We start from the raw sequence: 15,446 nt of genomic DNA on the forward strand, positions 1-15,446 counted from the left end.
CCCTGAGCTTTCTTTTAATCACACAGAATGTTTGACATTTTCAGAGATTTATATTATATTCATATTTCCTTTCAGAATGATTCCAACTTTTTACCCAAAATTAACTCTTCACCATAATTCTTTACATCATCACTTATCTTTGACTGAAGAATGAATTCTCTTTGAGATGTATTTTTGGGAATGAACAATGGTATAAGATGATCAGCCTGGTTAGCCAGACCAACCTGTCAATCAGTGAGTAAGGTGACATAGTCTAGTTGTGTATACACCCCAAACAGCTAAATCACTAACATTTTATGTGCCTTTTGGCCAATATTATGAAGCTTGGCCCTTTATATGTTATAATGGGCAATTTCCTTGCTGTCTAAAGACTTCTTTAGTTTACTCAGAAACATATTTTCTTGCTATGTGGTCACAGATTTTTTTTTCATTGTCTAAGATTTCTTTCGAATGTGTTGTACATATCATGTACAATTTAACATCTTTTCCCTAAAACAAGGATTGTTTTTTCTTTATTTTATTTTACTTTTAAAAATTTTATTTATTTAAGTCATCTCTACACCCAGTATGGGGCTTGAACTCGGGACTTCCAGACCAAGAGTCACATGCTCTTCCTGACTGAGCCCGCCAGGCACCCCAAGGATTATTATTTTTCGGTAAGATGGAAAAACATTGATTTAGTCAGTGCAGTTATTTGTATTAAAAATAATTGGTCAACTCTTACAGTGTTATTTCCATAGCTATTGCAAAATCAACTTGCTTTGATCACTGTTACCTTTCAAAAACTATTTAGGTTATTTGAATTGAGTATCATAATGGTTGGTAAATGTACAGTACTTTAATTTTAAAAGGATTTTTGCATCCACGATGCCATTTGATCTGTCCAATAATTCTTTAAGTGACAAAGCAGGTTTTATTCTCATTTCACAGATGAAGAGCCCGAGGCTCGGGGAGATTAAAAGATTGGTCTTAAAATGAGTAAGTACTGGAACTGGGTCTTGAATCTGGTTCTTCTTGCCTCCCGAGTCCAGGCTCAGGACATCCGTTCACTCTGTTGTTGATTCTCTTAAGCATTTTCCTATTAATATGCATGATGCCCCTTTCCGTTGGTTGGCTTCGTTTGGTTTTCCAGCAGAGGGGCTTCCTAACGTTTCTGTTTCCATCCTGGGTGGTTGAAAGGGAGCACACCTGGCTTCCTTCTGTCTCGTCTTTCATTTTTCTTTTCTGTGGCCCTTCCAGCTTCACCCTCCGTGGAAATCTCCTCCCTCCCTAGCCCCAACTTCCAAAGTCTTCTCCCAGCCCCCAGGCAGTGGGACCTCCCATCCTAATCATCAGCAGGAGAGCCCATCAGAGAGGGGAGGCAGAGGGCACGGACCACAGCACGCCGGGAAGCCATGCTGAGGGTTACTTCTGCATTTCCTTCCTCGCGATCCTCAGGAGCGTCCTCGCCGCCCTCCGGCCCCGGCTGTCTCCAGTCCGCCCCGGATCCGCCTCCCCCGCCTTCCTCCGGGAGGTTGAAACCAAGCGTGGGACGCACCTGTGTCCCTCTCTGGTCGCCCCGTTGAGGCACCGGGGGCTGCTCCCGGAGCAGGATTTACAGGCCCGGAGAACGCCAATGGGAGATCCAAATGGTCGGGGACTCCGGCACTTTAAGAGGCTTTTCTCTGGGAAACACCCGTCCCCTCCGAGTGCCTTATGAATGGAAATACTCCTCCCCCGGTCGAGCCCATTTTCCCATTTCACCAGGAGCCGCAGCTTGCTCTCTCCTTTCGGTCTCCCCGCCCACATCAACGCGGGCAGCTCCAGGAGGGGACGGACAGGAAGCCTTTGGCCGCCTATTAAATCCCACCCATTTCTCCGGGGGCGATTTCCTAACCTTCCGGGACCGAATTCTGCAATTTGATGTGCGTTTTGTCCGAATGGTAGCGACACGGGCCTAAGGGAGGGGGAAAGCGAGGGGGTGGGGGGTGGGGGGTATGCGCTCTTTTCCTCGCAACATCGCTGGCGGAGCGAGGGAGCTCACACGACACAGATTTTGGGGCAAAGCCTTTCCATCTGGACAGCACCATGTCCACCAAAGCGGAGCAGTGTAAGTAGCAGCCGGCCCGGCGTTCCGGCCCGGCCTCCGGCTGGGAGCTATTGCAGTTGCGGCGTTTGCGGCTGCCGGGAGACCTTGGCATCGTGCTGGTGCGGGGGTGGGGGCTGAGGTTGGGGCGGGTGGGGGGTGGGGGGCGGAAGAGAAGGTGGGGGAGGGTGGACGTTAATGTCAACGCGGCGCTGTCCCTGGTGCTGAAAAATAATGCGGTCTTCCTCGGGCTCATGGTGGGGTTTCGCAACACGGAAAGACCCTGGGAAATGAAATTAAAATGGGGTCATTCTCGGGAAAAAGAGGCCTCATATCTTTCAGATAAACATTTCAGTATCTCTTGTTGGAGTGGGGGAAGGGGGGCAGCGGCAAATCAGGGGCGGGGAACTGTCAGTGCAACCAAAGCCTGCCTGGCCTTCTGAGCATGCCCAGTTCTAGGTGCTGGAACCATAGGGGAGTTTGAGTCCGCAGTTTCCACTTCGGGTTGGAGAGGCGAGAAAGGAGAGAAGGGGGAGGGAGCCGGGAGTCAGGCAGAATTCTGGACCAGTGCGAGGAAAATCAACTCCCGAATACCCACACTAATGCAAAACTAAACACAACCGTAGGTTAAAGCAAGAGTTGGTGCTTTGCATGAAGGTGAAAGGGGCTCAGGGAAAATGATCTAATTATTCTTCCAAAGAGGTTTCCTTTGTAGGGCAGCTGACACAAACTATAACAAATAACAGGAGGGTTTTAGTTGTCTTAGTAATGATTGACTGTGTGTTTGGTTGGAAACAACCTGCAAACTCCTTGTAGACAGAGGAAGTTTCTAATATGCTTCCTATAGCCTCTCTTATTGTAGTGCGCATTTGTAGGCCATTGGTATGTACTTGGTAGTTTGATTAATGTGAAACATTTTCCTGAGTGCTCTTGAGGGATCCAGGAAATTAAACTTATGTTTGTAAATAAAAGATGTTTTTGTTAAGCAATAAGTTTTAATTTTTAACAAATATGCCAGAACTTATTCATCTAATTGACTCTTGTTTCTTTCAAAGAAGTACACGGTTATGTTGATAATGCCATCCTGTCACTACTTAAAAGTATTTGTAATTCTTCTTTGGAATGGCTATTAAAGCCATTTTGTGAGACACCCAGAAGAGTAGTCTCAATATTTTGGGGCAGTATGTTTTATAGAATATGTATAAAGAATGTGTCACTTATTCACCAGATAGAGGAAATGAACTGAAGGCTCATAGAATTGCCAGATTGATGGTTCATTAGAGATTATGCCCACCTACCATCCAGTGCTTGTACCTCTTTATAGTGTTATTTTTGGAATCTGGAACACCTGAGTTTGAATCCTAGTTCTGCCATTTACTGTTTGACCTTGAGCAAGATAACTGACTTCTTGAAACTTTATTTCCTCATTTGTAAACCTGGGAATAGTGCTGATGGGATTGTTGTGATTATAAATGAAGGGATACACATAAAAGAATGAGTAGTGAGCCTAGCCCATTGCAAGTATTCAATAAATGATAGTTATTTCCCTCCTAATAGTCTGTCTCTTCTAAATAGTTAGGTCTTTTTTGATTTTTGGGGACCATTTTCAAAAGTTAAATCTTAACCTCAAAGATAAATTTTGCTTCTACAGAGGCTTTCAAAAAAATTGAATGCATTATATTCTGAGAAATGGTAACATAGTTGGAATCATTGTGAACTTCCCACTTGAGAATATCACACCCTTGAATGTTTTATTATAGTGTGTTGTTAAAAAACCCACCACCTGTCATTTGATTTTATAGTTATATATTACATAACTTCAGGTTAAAACCAGGGAGTGTTACTGTCTTCATTCTGTGTTTTCTCTTCCTTGTTATATTTTGAGATTCACTGGATGCTTTGTCTTGTCTCTTTCTTGGGCAGTTATTGCCAGGGTGAATAAAATCTACAAGTGGATTTGGTTGTGTAGTGCAGGTAGTGTGTAGTGAAGAAACTATTTTAGAATTGTTTGTAAAACTGATTTTTTTTTTCCTCTGTAGGTGATGGGAAAGATACCACATTTGAAGCTAAAACATGTGGATTTGTGTTTTGTATGCCCTTCTGATTAATTGTGTGACATTGGACAATTAACTTAATACTTTTGTGCCTCAGAGTTTCCATCTATGAAGTAAGGAATAATAGTGTTAGTTGTTTTTGCTTAATCCTGTGTTGTGGAGGGCAAAGGAGGTAAATGGGAGTAGACTGTGAAAAGGATAGAGATGCTTTGAGTGTTTTTAGGTGTCTTTATTTAGAGTGAAGTTAGGAATTTCTCTTTTTCTCTCTCTTACATGCACTAACATGAATGGATTGTCACTCTAGTATACATTATATACCTGAAAATAGAGCAAAGACATGAAAAGGTGCATGGTTGATGTTCATGAAGGGTGAATACTTTTTAATAAAGAGAAGTTGCAGATCTGTGATATTTTATCTTTGGACTTGGTAGGAATATGGTTAGAAGGAAGGAGAAAGAGAAGGGAAGGCCACGGGATTTTTCTCCTACTAGATGTGGAGATCACCAGAACGGGAGGGAACAGAGTTCGTTTATCCTCTGCATTTAGGAGTATGCACAATACCACTTCCCTAAGGACCAAGCAGGGAGAATTAGGTTTAATTTAATGTCAAAGTATTATTTCTATTTATTTCTATTATACTTCTTCCTGAGGGCTCTTGATGTAGGTAAAGATTTCACTGGTGCAGGAAGTGGACATAGTTTGGTTGAACCAGCAAGAGGAAGCACTTGCATTTCAACCCAAACAGATTACGTGATTTACCTTTGAAATCTGAAGTGTCACAGATATGTGAAAAATGATTTTATTATTATGTAGTGGTATTTTCTTGTATGAAATAAGTATCAATAATGAAAGAGAGGTTAGTTTTAGCTAAGATATAGTTTGGAGCTGTTTTTATACATTCAGTCTGCTTCCTGTGTTATGTGCAGAACATCATAACAGAAGGTGAAATCTTCCTAGCAATTTCTTAGGCGATTGCACAGAGCTAAAACTTTTTTCCTCCAAATGCTTCTTTTTCTTACAAAGTTCACTGTAGTGAGAATGTTTTTGTAGTTGATATAGAATCTGAAATGAAAAGATAAGGATTTGTCATTCTTTTATTTGGAGTTATGAGAAGTCTACCTCCTTTCCCTTCCTCTGTCTTCTGAGAGTTAAAATTAAATAATCCAGAGTAATTTCTATGTGCTCTTTCAAAAAAAGCTTATTTTTAATAACAGCAGAAGTTAAGACTGGGAGTTCTAGAATCAGACTGTTGCCTAGATATGAATCCTGGCTCTGCTTCTTGCAATTTCCGTGACCTTGGACAAGTTAACCGAACCTCCGTAAGCCTTGACTGCATTATCTATAAAATGGGGATAGTCCTAGTGGTGAAGATTAAATGAGATGATCCATGAAAAGTGCATAGCACAGAATTCTGGCACACAATGGGGAGTTAATAGCTATTATTATCATCATTATCAAACATAAAATCTTGTGCTTGCTGCTAAAATGAGGATAATTATAAACTTGGATCTAGCCCCCCAGAGTGTAGCAGAAAAAGAAATTACCATGATATTACTTAAATGGGATATGGGCTATTGGATTATATTTTATTCTCCTTTCCTTGTCTCTGAGTCCTTTCCAGCAATCAGCCTAACCCTTTTTAGGTGGGAAGGAATCTGCATGGCAATTCCTTGGCTTTGTGTATCTAGCAAGGCACTGGCTAATCACCCAAACAGAGTATTTCTAAAGCATTATGTGCCTATCCATCACCTTTTGTGGTTTGACAACAGTGTAGCAGTTGATAAACACAAATCACTTATATATATATCCATCAAAATGATTGTCAAATTTAGAAACCCTAACCTTGAGGTTTGAGTATAAGCTCAAAATGCCTAATTATAGAAATGTGAATATATGCTATTTTTAATGCATTTATCCTACTCAATGTTTTATCTCAGTAACTAAAAATCCTTTTGATTATATGAAGAACAAACACTTTTAAGAGTAGAAATAATTAGCACTATGATTTGAAGTTGAACTTTGTTCTTTCTCATGCATCTTTAAGGGCCATGTTTAGAGAAATAATTTTAAAAATGTTTATGCACATTGTATTATTATATATAGAATACCACTATATTACTAATATTATAATAGAAAAGCACTGAGTAGCACAAAGTAGCATTTAGAAATCTTGGCACAAAGACATTGCTAACTTCTTATATAGGAAAACTAGTTTTATTTATATATGCCAAAATTAGAGTAGGTTATTAATCGTATTTGTGGTAGCAAAAAGAGCACATGGCTTTAGCTCTTGTCTTATGTGATTTCTCTGCATCATTTGACAGTAGTTGCCACATTTTTTATTTAAGCTTTCCTTTTCTTCTCTCTTTTGTGGCTGTTCCTACTCAGATTTTTTCCCTTAGGGCTACTTTCTTCTCTTCACCCTTAATGAACAGGATTCTATCATTAGTTGCCCTCTCCCTTTTTTAAATCGTGAATATTCCTGATTTACTTTACTTTCATGGTATCAGTTATCACCTCTCTGTAGATGGCACCCAAATACAATTTTCTAGTCTAAACATGTCTCTTGAACCAAAGCCTCTATCTCTATCCTGGCATCCCGGAGGCATTTCAAACCCAAACTCACTGTCTGCCGCCTCAAGCTTGTACTCCTTTATGTATGACTCATTTTAATGAATAGCACCACCATCTACCCATTCACCCAAGTAAAAAAATTGGGAGTCTTCTTAAACTTCTTCTACTGTTACTACTATGCAACAAACTCACCAACCTTTGGTGATTCTAGTCCATGCAACTAAATTGCTGCCCAACTCTTCGATCTAGTTACATTGGATTTTTTTTAGTTCCTCCAATGCACCATGTTCTTTCTTTTTTTTTTTTTTTTAAATTAACATATAACGTATCATTTGTTTCGGGGATACAGGTTTCTTTTCCTCCATGTCCTCTTCTTTGCCTTTCTTTTGTTCAGTATTTAACTTGGAAGCCCCTCCTGACTGCCAGTCTTCTCTTGTAGGCTCCACTCATGTGCTCACACTGTATTGAATAATTTGTTTTCTTGTCAGGTGTCCTCATTTACTTTGTGTTGTAGACTGTATTATGTTCATTTCTGTGTCTCCAGTGTGCAGACACCATTGTCTAGTGCATAGTGTATATGCAAAAAATCTGTTTCTTAAAAGTAAAAATGATTGAGGGTGAATTAATGTCTTTTATGAAGAAGGATTACATATCCAATTTTTAGATATCATTAGTTTGAAGTTTTCACATTTATGTTAGTGGGAGGTTCTGCATTAATACAATATGAACATAAACTGTATAGAATGCATGCTTTTCAAATGGATTTACAAGTAAATAAAAATATACTTTAAAAGTATGTAAAACATTTATTAAATCAAATTTTATAGCATTTATATAACAGGTTGCCCTTTTTCTGAACATTAATTGTGTTTTGTTTCTCAGCTAAAATTTTCTGTTATTATATTCAGCATAATAATTATGATTCTTAATTTGTAGACAATCTTAGCACACAGCCAACTGTTTTTCTTATGAAATAGAATATGAATATATTTGAAGTCAGGGACTTTTTATGCTGTAATGATGTGGATCCTTTGAAATACATTTGTTCAAGTTTTATGTATTGATAACTCAACCAGTAAGTAGGCTTTAAGTTGGGATTTTCATTTTGTAGTATTGTGTTGCAAACCCATATGCATTTATTGCTTATATTCTGAAAATATATGGATAGCTGTGTGTAATGGGCATATATATTGGCTTAGAAAAGAGGTGTTTATTGCATGAAGAAGTACATTAAACAAAATGTAACCTTAACAATAAGCTTGCTTTTTGTAGTCTAAAAACCTCAACCATTTTATTTAGAATTTTTAGCTTTTTTCAATTCATATGTTATATTTCTGTCTGTTTTTTTTTCTTCTTTTGCAGTACCAAGCAATCTGTATTTCATCAACTTGCCCATTCTTTTATTCAGCAAATACTTATTGGGGTTTACAATGTGTCAGGCTCTGTAGTAGGCTCTGGAGGAGCTAACATTTAAGTACCCAGGGGGATCACACTTTGCTGAGATGTAGATATTCTCTTATCAGCTCTCCTTTGATATGCTGTTTAGGTCTCTAAAAACAATAGGAAATTGAAATGAATTTGTTATGACTTATTCACAGAAAGCCAGTACTTGCTCCTTGTGATTGTTGGTTATTATTTTTTTTCCTTGTTGAAGGCTTAAATTTTTTTTTTTTTAAAGATTTTATTTATCCATTCGTCAGAGAGAGAGGGAGAGAGAGTGAGTACAGGCGGACAGAATGGCAGGCAGAGGCAGAAGGAGAAGCAGGCTCCCCGCTGAGCAAGGAGCCTGATGCGGGACTCGATCCCAGGACGCCGGGATCATGACCTGAGCTGAAGGCAGAGGCTTAACCCACTGAGCCACCCAGGCGTCCCTGAAGGCTTAAATTTTTATAGAAAATCTTGTTAGAATCTCCCTCCCCAACTCACCATTGTTCTTATTTTTCAGGTTTTTCTGGTTATTCTTTTTCATTTTTCCAAATTAATTTTATGTTCAAGTTATTTATCTCAATGAAAAACCTGATGGCATTTTTATGAGTACCACATTAAAATTAGAAAATAACTTATTTAGGGAGAGCTAAAATCTTTAGGATATTGAATTTTACTGGTTAAGAACATGGTTTGTCTCCTTTGTTCAAGTTTTTTCATGCCTTTGTTTAGGAAGTACTTTTTAGAATTTTTTGTTAAGCTTACGTTTAGTATTTTATCTTTTTTTTTTTCTGTCACAATTGGAGTCTATCTTCCATCTTTTTTATATTTTTACATGAAGGCTACTGACTTTTGTATGCCAATTTTGTAACCTTACTTTATTAAATTGCTTTCTTTCTGTAGTGGTTTACCATTTATTTTGGGGGTTTTCAAGATATATAATCTGCAAATAGGAAATTTTATCCTTTCTTTTGTATCCAATTCTTCTGTCTCAAATTGCTTTCTCTTTCCCAATTGCATTGGTGAATATCTCCAGTACCATGTTAAATATGGCATAGTGAGTATTCTTGCCTTGTTTTTAATTTCCATAAGAGAACCTGTAGTACTTCTCTATTAAATAAGGTATTATTTGGGCCTGAGGTAATATATTAAGGAAGTATCCATCAATTTCTATGTTATTGAATATTTAAAAAAATCTGACTGGTGCTGAATTTTCTGTATCTATGGAAACTATATGACTTCTTTTAAATTTTTAATATGCTGAATTGGATTTTGTCATATTTGATTAATAATTTTTGCATTGATATTCATGAGTTAGATTGGTCCACAGTTTAAAAAAAATTATCTGTCTGTCTGTCTGCCTATCTATTTATTTATCTATGTAGGGGGCAGGGGTTGGGTGTAGTTCTATTCAGGACCCAAGAACAATGTTATATTCACTATGGAAAATGAGTTTGGAAGTTTTCCTTCTTTTTTATGCTCTGGAGTAATTAAAGTAACACTGAGGTTAAGTTTAAGTTTGCCTGTGAAACTGTCTAGCATGGTTCTCTTTTGTAGTGGAATTCTTTTAACTTCTTTCTGTATTCCTTCTATGACCCTTGTTCTGTTTAGAATTTCTCTTTCTACTGGGGTCAATTTTGGTAAGTTACAATTCTCTAAAACATTATTCATTTCATTTAAATTTTCAAATTTGTACAGAATTATATGCAAGAGTCTTTTAGAACTTTAAACATTTTCTCTATTTTGACTTCCTTGTCATTGCTAATATTGTGCCTAAATTTTAATGCTGTATATTTATGTTTTCTCACCCCCCACCCACCCCCACCTTCTTTTTTCTTGATTGAGTGAGTTAGCATTTTGCCCATTGTTGATTTCTTTTCTAAGGAAATAGTTTTGGATTTATGTTTATGTATTCTACTTTTTTTTTTTGGTTTCTGAATTAATTTCTGCCACTTATGATTAATTCTCCTTTTTCTTGATTTCTCTGTTTTATTTTGGTGTTCTCTAGAAAGCTTTTTGAGTTGGTGTTTATTTATTTTAATATTTCTGATATAGACATTTTATGCAATCTGTTTTTTTTTTTTACTCTTTCTGTAGCTATAGCCTATGGATTCTGGTAACATCAGGCGTTTATTATTATTGTCAAGAAATTCGGCAATTTAATTTTGTATTTTGCTTTTGATCCAAGAGTTGTTTCAAGTGAAAGGAAATTTTTGTTTTTTCTTTTTTTTTTTTTTTTAAAGATTTTATTTATTTATTTGACAGAGAGAAATCACAAGTAGGCAGAGAGGCAGGCAGAGAGAGAGAGAGGAGGAAGCAGGCTCCCTGCTGAGCAGAAAGCCCGATGCGGGACTCGATCCCAGGACCCTGAGATCATGACCTGAGCCGAAGGCAGCGGCTTAACCACTGAGCCACCCAGGCGCCCCATTGTTTTTTCTTTTTAATTTTGTTACCAACTTTGTTTTTATTACATTATAATCTGAGGATGACATTTGCATTATTTCTGTTCTTTGGAACTTACTAAGGTTTTCTCTGCAGCCTAAGATTTAGTCAGTTTTTGTGAGTGTTCTTTGTGTACTTGAAAAGAAATTGTAATCTCTATTTCTGGGATTCAGATATTGATATAGATCTATAAGATCTATTTTGTTTATGTTGTTTAGATCTTCTGTGCCTTTATTAATTGTTAGTCTGCCTGATCTTGGATTGGGAGAGGTATGTTAAAGTCTATTATTAATGTGTTTTTGTCAGTTTCTCCTTGCATCTCTTGTAGGTTGCTGTTTAATAATGGCTATTGCTGTGTTGTTGGGTACATAAATATTAATAACTGTAATATCTTCATTGTGAGTTATAGGCTTAAGCATTATAAAGAGTCCTTCTTTATATATTTTAATGCTTTGGGGTCTCAATTCCACTCTGTCAGGTATCAAGATTATGAAGCTTGTTTCCTTTTTATTTGTGTTTGCCTGATATATCTTTCTCCATCCTTTTATTTTTAACTCTTTTGAATCTCTTTGTTTTAGGTGTGTCTCTTGTATTCTGCATAGTGTTGGATTTTGCTTTATTAGCCAATCTGAAAATCCTTTTCTTTCAATAGGTGAGTTAAGCCCATTTACATCTATTGTTATTATTAATATATTTGCCCTCAGTTCTATCATATTGTTTTATTTTTATGTCTTTGTATCTATACTTTTTCATCATGCAGTGGGTTTTATCTGCTTGTTTGTTTCATTGGTAAACTTTTTATTAATTCCTTTATATACCATTAATCCATTTTTGGGGGGGTACTAATTGGGTACCTACATTAAACAACACTGAAATTATCTGATAACCTCTTCTTCCTTACTCCTACTCCACAATCTAATCTAAAGTAATATCCTTTTATTTCCAATTAATGTCTATTAGATAATCATATCCACTTGCACTCTTTATTTCCCCACCCCAACTGTTGATAATTATCCTACATCTACCATATTCTCTCCTTATAACCACAGTTTAGTTTTGTTCTACAGGTATATTTATATCTGATGAGCACCACTCAATTATATGTTACTGTCTCTCAGTTTTTTTAATTGTCTGGATGTCCTTTTCTAATAGATTATTTCGGAAGGGCTCACAGGATCAATGTACCCCCAAAGTTTGGCAAGTTTATAGTAAAGTTTATAGCTTTGTACTTGGAGATCAGTTTGGTTAGATACAAAATCCTTGACTCATATTTCCTCTCCTTCAATATTTTAAATTGGTTACACTGTTTTTTTGTGGGGGGATGTAGGCATTAAAAATTGTTGAAAAGTCTGGTGACAGTCTTGATTTCTTTTCCTTATGAGTCCCTTAGCCTTTTTGCCTGGTTGCCTAAGGGTTATAGCAAAGCCCTCTCCGATCGAGATCGGAAAGGGCTTTGCTTTTTTTTTTTTTTTTTTTTTTTTTTTTTTTTTTTTTTTTTTTTTGTTTTATTTTTTTTTTTTTTTTTTTTTTTTTTTTTTTTAATTTTCCTTTAAAGTAGGTTTAACTTTAATATGGTTTAGTTTAGCATGCTGAAATGATTGTGGTGTATCTTTTCAATATGTAATTTCAAGATTTTTTTTTTAATTTTAGGAAAGTGTTCTGGAATTACAGTTTTAGTATTTATTTTGTTCTGCTGTTTGTAATCTGAGGATGACATTCTTTGTGGTCCCTCTCACTTTTTTTTTTTTTTTTTTTTTTTTGCTTATCTTCTATATGGATAACTTTCTGTTGAATATTTTAAAGTCTCTTTCTTCATTTCTTTTGAGTTTTTTAAGAATCACCCATATAATATGCTTTTATTATTCTATATGTGAACCAGCTTCATGGTGATTCCTCATGTGTATAGAAATACATTTATTTAACCCTTATTTGAAATGTCAAGTATAAATAAAAAATTGAAACTATTCAGTTGAATATTATCTTATTTCCCATAAATTCATACTTATACATTATAAGTAAGTACGGGCACCTGACTATGTCATTATAGCCTTCTAGTGTAAACATGCCAAAGTACCTATGTATTGGAATACATGTTATTTTCTACTTTTTGTTTTTCATGGAAATAATTATATATAAAAATATTCACCCATTTTCAAGGCATAGTTTAATGAATTTTGCTAAGTGTGTACAATAGTATAACCACCAGCCTCACCAGAATAAAGAACAGTCCCCTTCTCTTAAAAAGGTTCCTTGTGTGCCTTTGCTCTTTTTTTTTTAAATTAAATTTTAGTTGACACACCACATTACATTAGTTTCAGGTGTACAACATAGTGATTTGACAAGTTTATATGTTATTTTGTGCTTACCACCAGTGTCACTACCGTCTGTCACCGTATAATGCCATTACAGCACCACTGACTATATTCCCCATGCTGTCCCTTGTATTCTTCTGACTTATTCATACCATAAATGAAAGCCTTTATCTCCTACTTCCCTTCTCTCATTTTGCCCATCTCCCCTATTCCCCTTCCTTCAGCTTGTTCTCTGTATCTGTGGGCCTATTTGTGCTTTTTGTTTGTTTTGATTTAAAAATTCCATGTATTAGTGAAATCATATGGTATTTTTCTTTCTCAGTCTGATGCAATTTATTTAGCATAATACCCTTTAGGTCCATTAATATTGTCGCAAATGGCAAGATCTCATCCTTTTATGTCACTGAGGAATATTCCTGTGTGTGTGTGTGTATGGCATCTTCTTTTTTAAAATTAAATTAAAAATTTTTATTGACATATAATGTATTATTTGTTTCAGGGATACAGGTCTGTGATTCATCAGTCTCACACAATTCACAGTGCTCACCATAGCATATACCCTCCCCATGTCTGTCACCCAGCCGCCCCAACCCCCCTACCCCCCTCCACTCTAGCAACCCTCAGTTTTTTTCCTGAGATTAAGAGACTCTTATGGTTTGTCTCCCTCTCTGGTTTCATCTTGTTTCATTTTTTCCTCTCTTCCCCTATGACCCTCTGCCTTGTTTCTTAAATTCCACATGTCAGTGAGATCATATGGTAATTGTGTTTTATGACTGACTTATTTTGATTAGCATAATACCCTCTAATTCCAACCATGTCATTGCAAATGGCAAGATTTCATTTTTTGATGGCTGCATAATATTCCATATTGTGTGTGCACGTGTGTGTGTGTGTGTATGTATATTCACTTCTTCTTTAATCCATTCTTCTATTGATGGACACTTGAACTGCTTCCATATCTTGGCTATTATAAATAGTGCTGCAAAAATATGGAGTGAATATATCTTTTTGAATTAGTGTTTTTGTTTCCTTTGGGTAAATAACTGGTAGTGGAATTATTGGACCGTATGATATTTCTGTTTTTTATTTTTTTTTGAGGAATTTCCGGTACTGTTTTCCATAGTGGCTGCACCAATTTATCTGCACCTTTGCTTTCGACCCCCTTCTTCTATGCCTGGTCCCTGCTTTCTGTTGCTGTAGCATTGGGTCTTCTAGAATGTATATAAATGGAATAATTCAGAACATAGTCTTCTGCTTGACTTCTTTTATTCAGCATAATGTTTTTGAGGTTAATTCATGTTGTATATATTAATATTTTGCTCCTTTTTATTGCTCTGTAGTATTCCATGATATGCATATAGTATTTGGTTGTTTTCAGGTTTTGGCCATTACAAATAATGTTGCTAATAGTACTTGCATACTTATTTTCATGGGGGCATTTTTTAAAAAATTTCTCTAGAGTGAATATGTAGGAGTAGAAATGCTTGACAGTATGGTAAATGAATATTTAATGTAAGATATTGCCATATTGTTTTTCAAAATGGCTGTAATATTTTGCATTCCCACCAGTAATGTAGGAAGGAGTTCCTTTTGTCCCACATCCTCATCAACATTTGGTATTGCTTTGGTATTAACTTGAATTTTTTCAGTGGGTGTTTGTAGTGTAGTGGTACCTCACTGGGGTCTCCATTAGCATTTATCTGAGGACTAGTGATGTTGAACAGCTCTTATGGGGCTTTTGACCATTTGTATATCTTCTTATGGGACATGTCTCTTTCAATCTTTTGTCACTTTTTATTAGATTTTTGGTCTTTTTATTGAGTTATAGGAGTTGTTTATATATTCTTTGTACAAGCTCTTTGTCTTGAAATATTTTGCTTCCAGTTTGTGCCTTACCTTTGTGTGTTCTTAATTGTGACTTTTGAGAAGTAAAACTTTCAGATCATGAAGAGCATTTAATCAGTTTCTTTCTTTTATCATTTGTGCTTTTGGTATCCTGTTTAAGAAATGTTGGCCTCCCTGAATGACCCAAAGGGTTTCTCCTAGAAATATAATAGTTTAATTTCCAGCATTTAGGTCTGTGAACATTTTGAGTCAATCCTTAGCAAGAGGTAAGGTATGAGGTTCATTATTTCCATATACAATATCCAATTCTTCTAGCACCATTTGTTGTAGAAATCATCTTGTTTCCATTGAATTATGTTGGTACTTTTGTTGAAAATCAACCGGTCCTATGTGATTGGGTCTGTTCTAGAGTTTATTCTGTTTATTCACTTATATGTCTATCCTTATGCCGGTGACATACTCTGTTACTGTAAATTTATAGCAAGGCTTGAAGTCAAGTAGTATAAGTCTTCCAACTTTATTCATATTCTTACAAAGTATTTTAGTTATTTTAGGCCCTTTTCTTTCTATGTAAATTTAAAAACCAACATGTCATTTTTTTCAAAAGAAACTTATTTGAATTTTAGCTCAGCTTGAGGGGGATTACTATTCTTGGAACACTGGATTTTCTGATCATATGTATGGAATCATGTATGTGCACTTCTTTAGGCCTTGTTTAATTTCCCTTTG

The 15,446-nt window shown here is 36.1% G+C and overlaps 1 protein-coding gene across 7 annotated transcripts in view; it reads left to right on the top strand.

Annotated features, from left to right (window-relative positions):
* Positions 1 to 1,987: 1,987 nt before the first annotated feature.
* UNC79 (unc-79 homolog, NALCN channel complex subunit) overlaps positions 1,988 to 15,446 on the top strand; it is a 238,398-nt gene continuing 224,939 nt past the window's right edge. For all 7 annotated transcript variants that reach the window (XM_059373859.1, XM_059373862.1, XM_059373863.1 and 4 more), the window contains exon 1: positions 1,988 to 2,089. In XM_059373859.1, coding sequence (XP_059229842.1) covers positions 2,068 to 2,089 — 22 coding nt within the window. In that variant the 5' untranslated portion in view covers positions 1,988 to 2,067. The remainder of the gene's footprint in view (positions 2,090 to 15,446) is intronic.

Source organism: Mustela nigripes, chromosome 13 (assembly GCF_022355385.1).
Source record: "Mustela nigripes isolate SB6536 chromosome 13, MUSNIG.SB6536, whole genome shotgun sequence".
NCBI lineage: Eukaryota > Metazoa > Chordata > Mammalia > Carnivora > Mustelidae > Mustela > Mustela nigripes.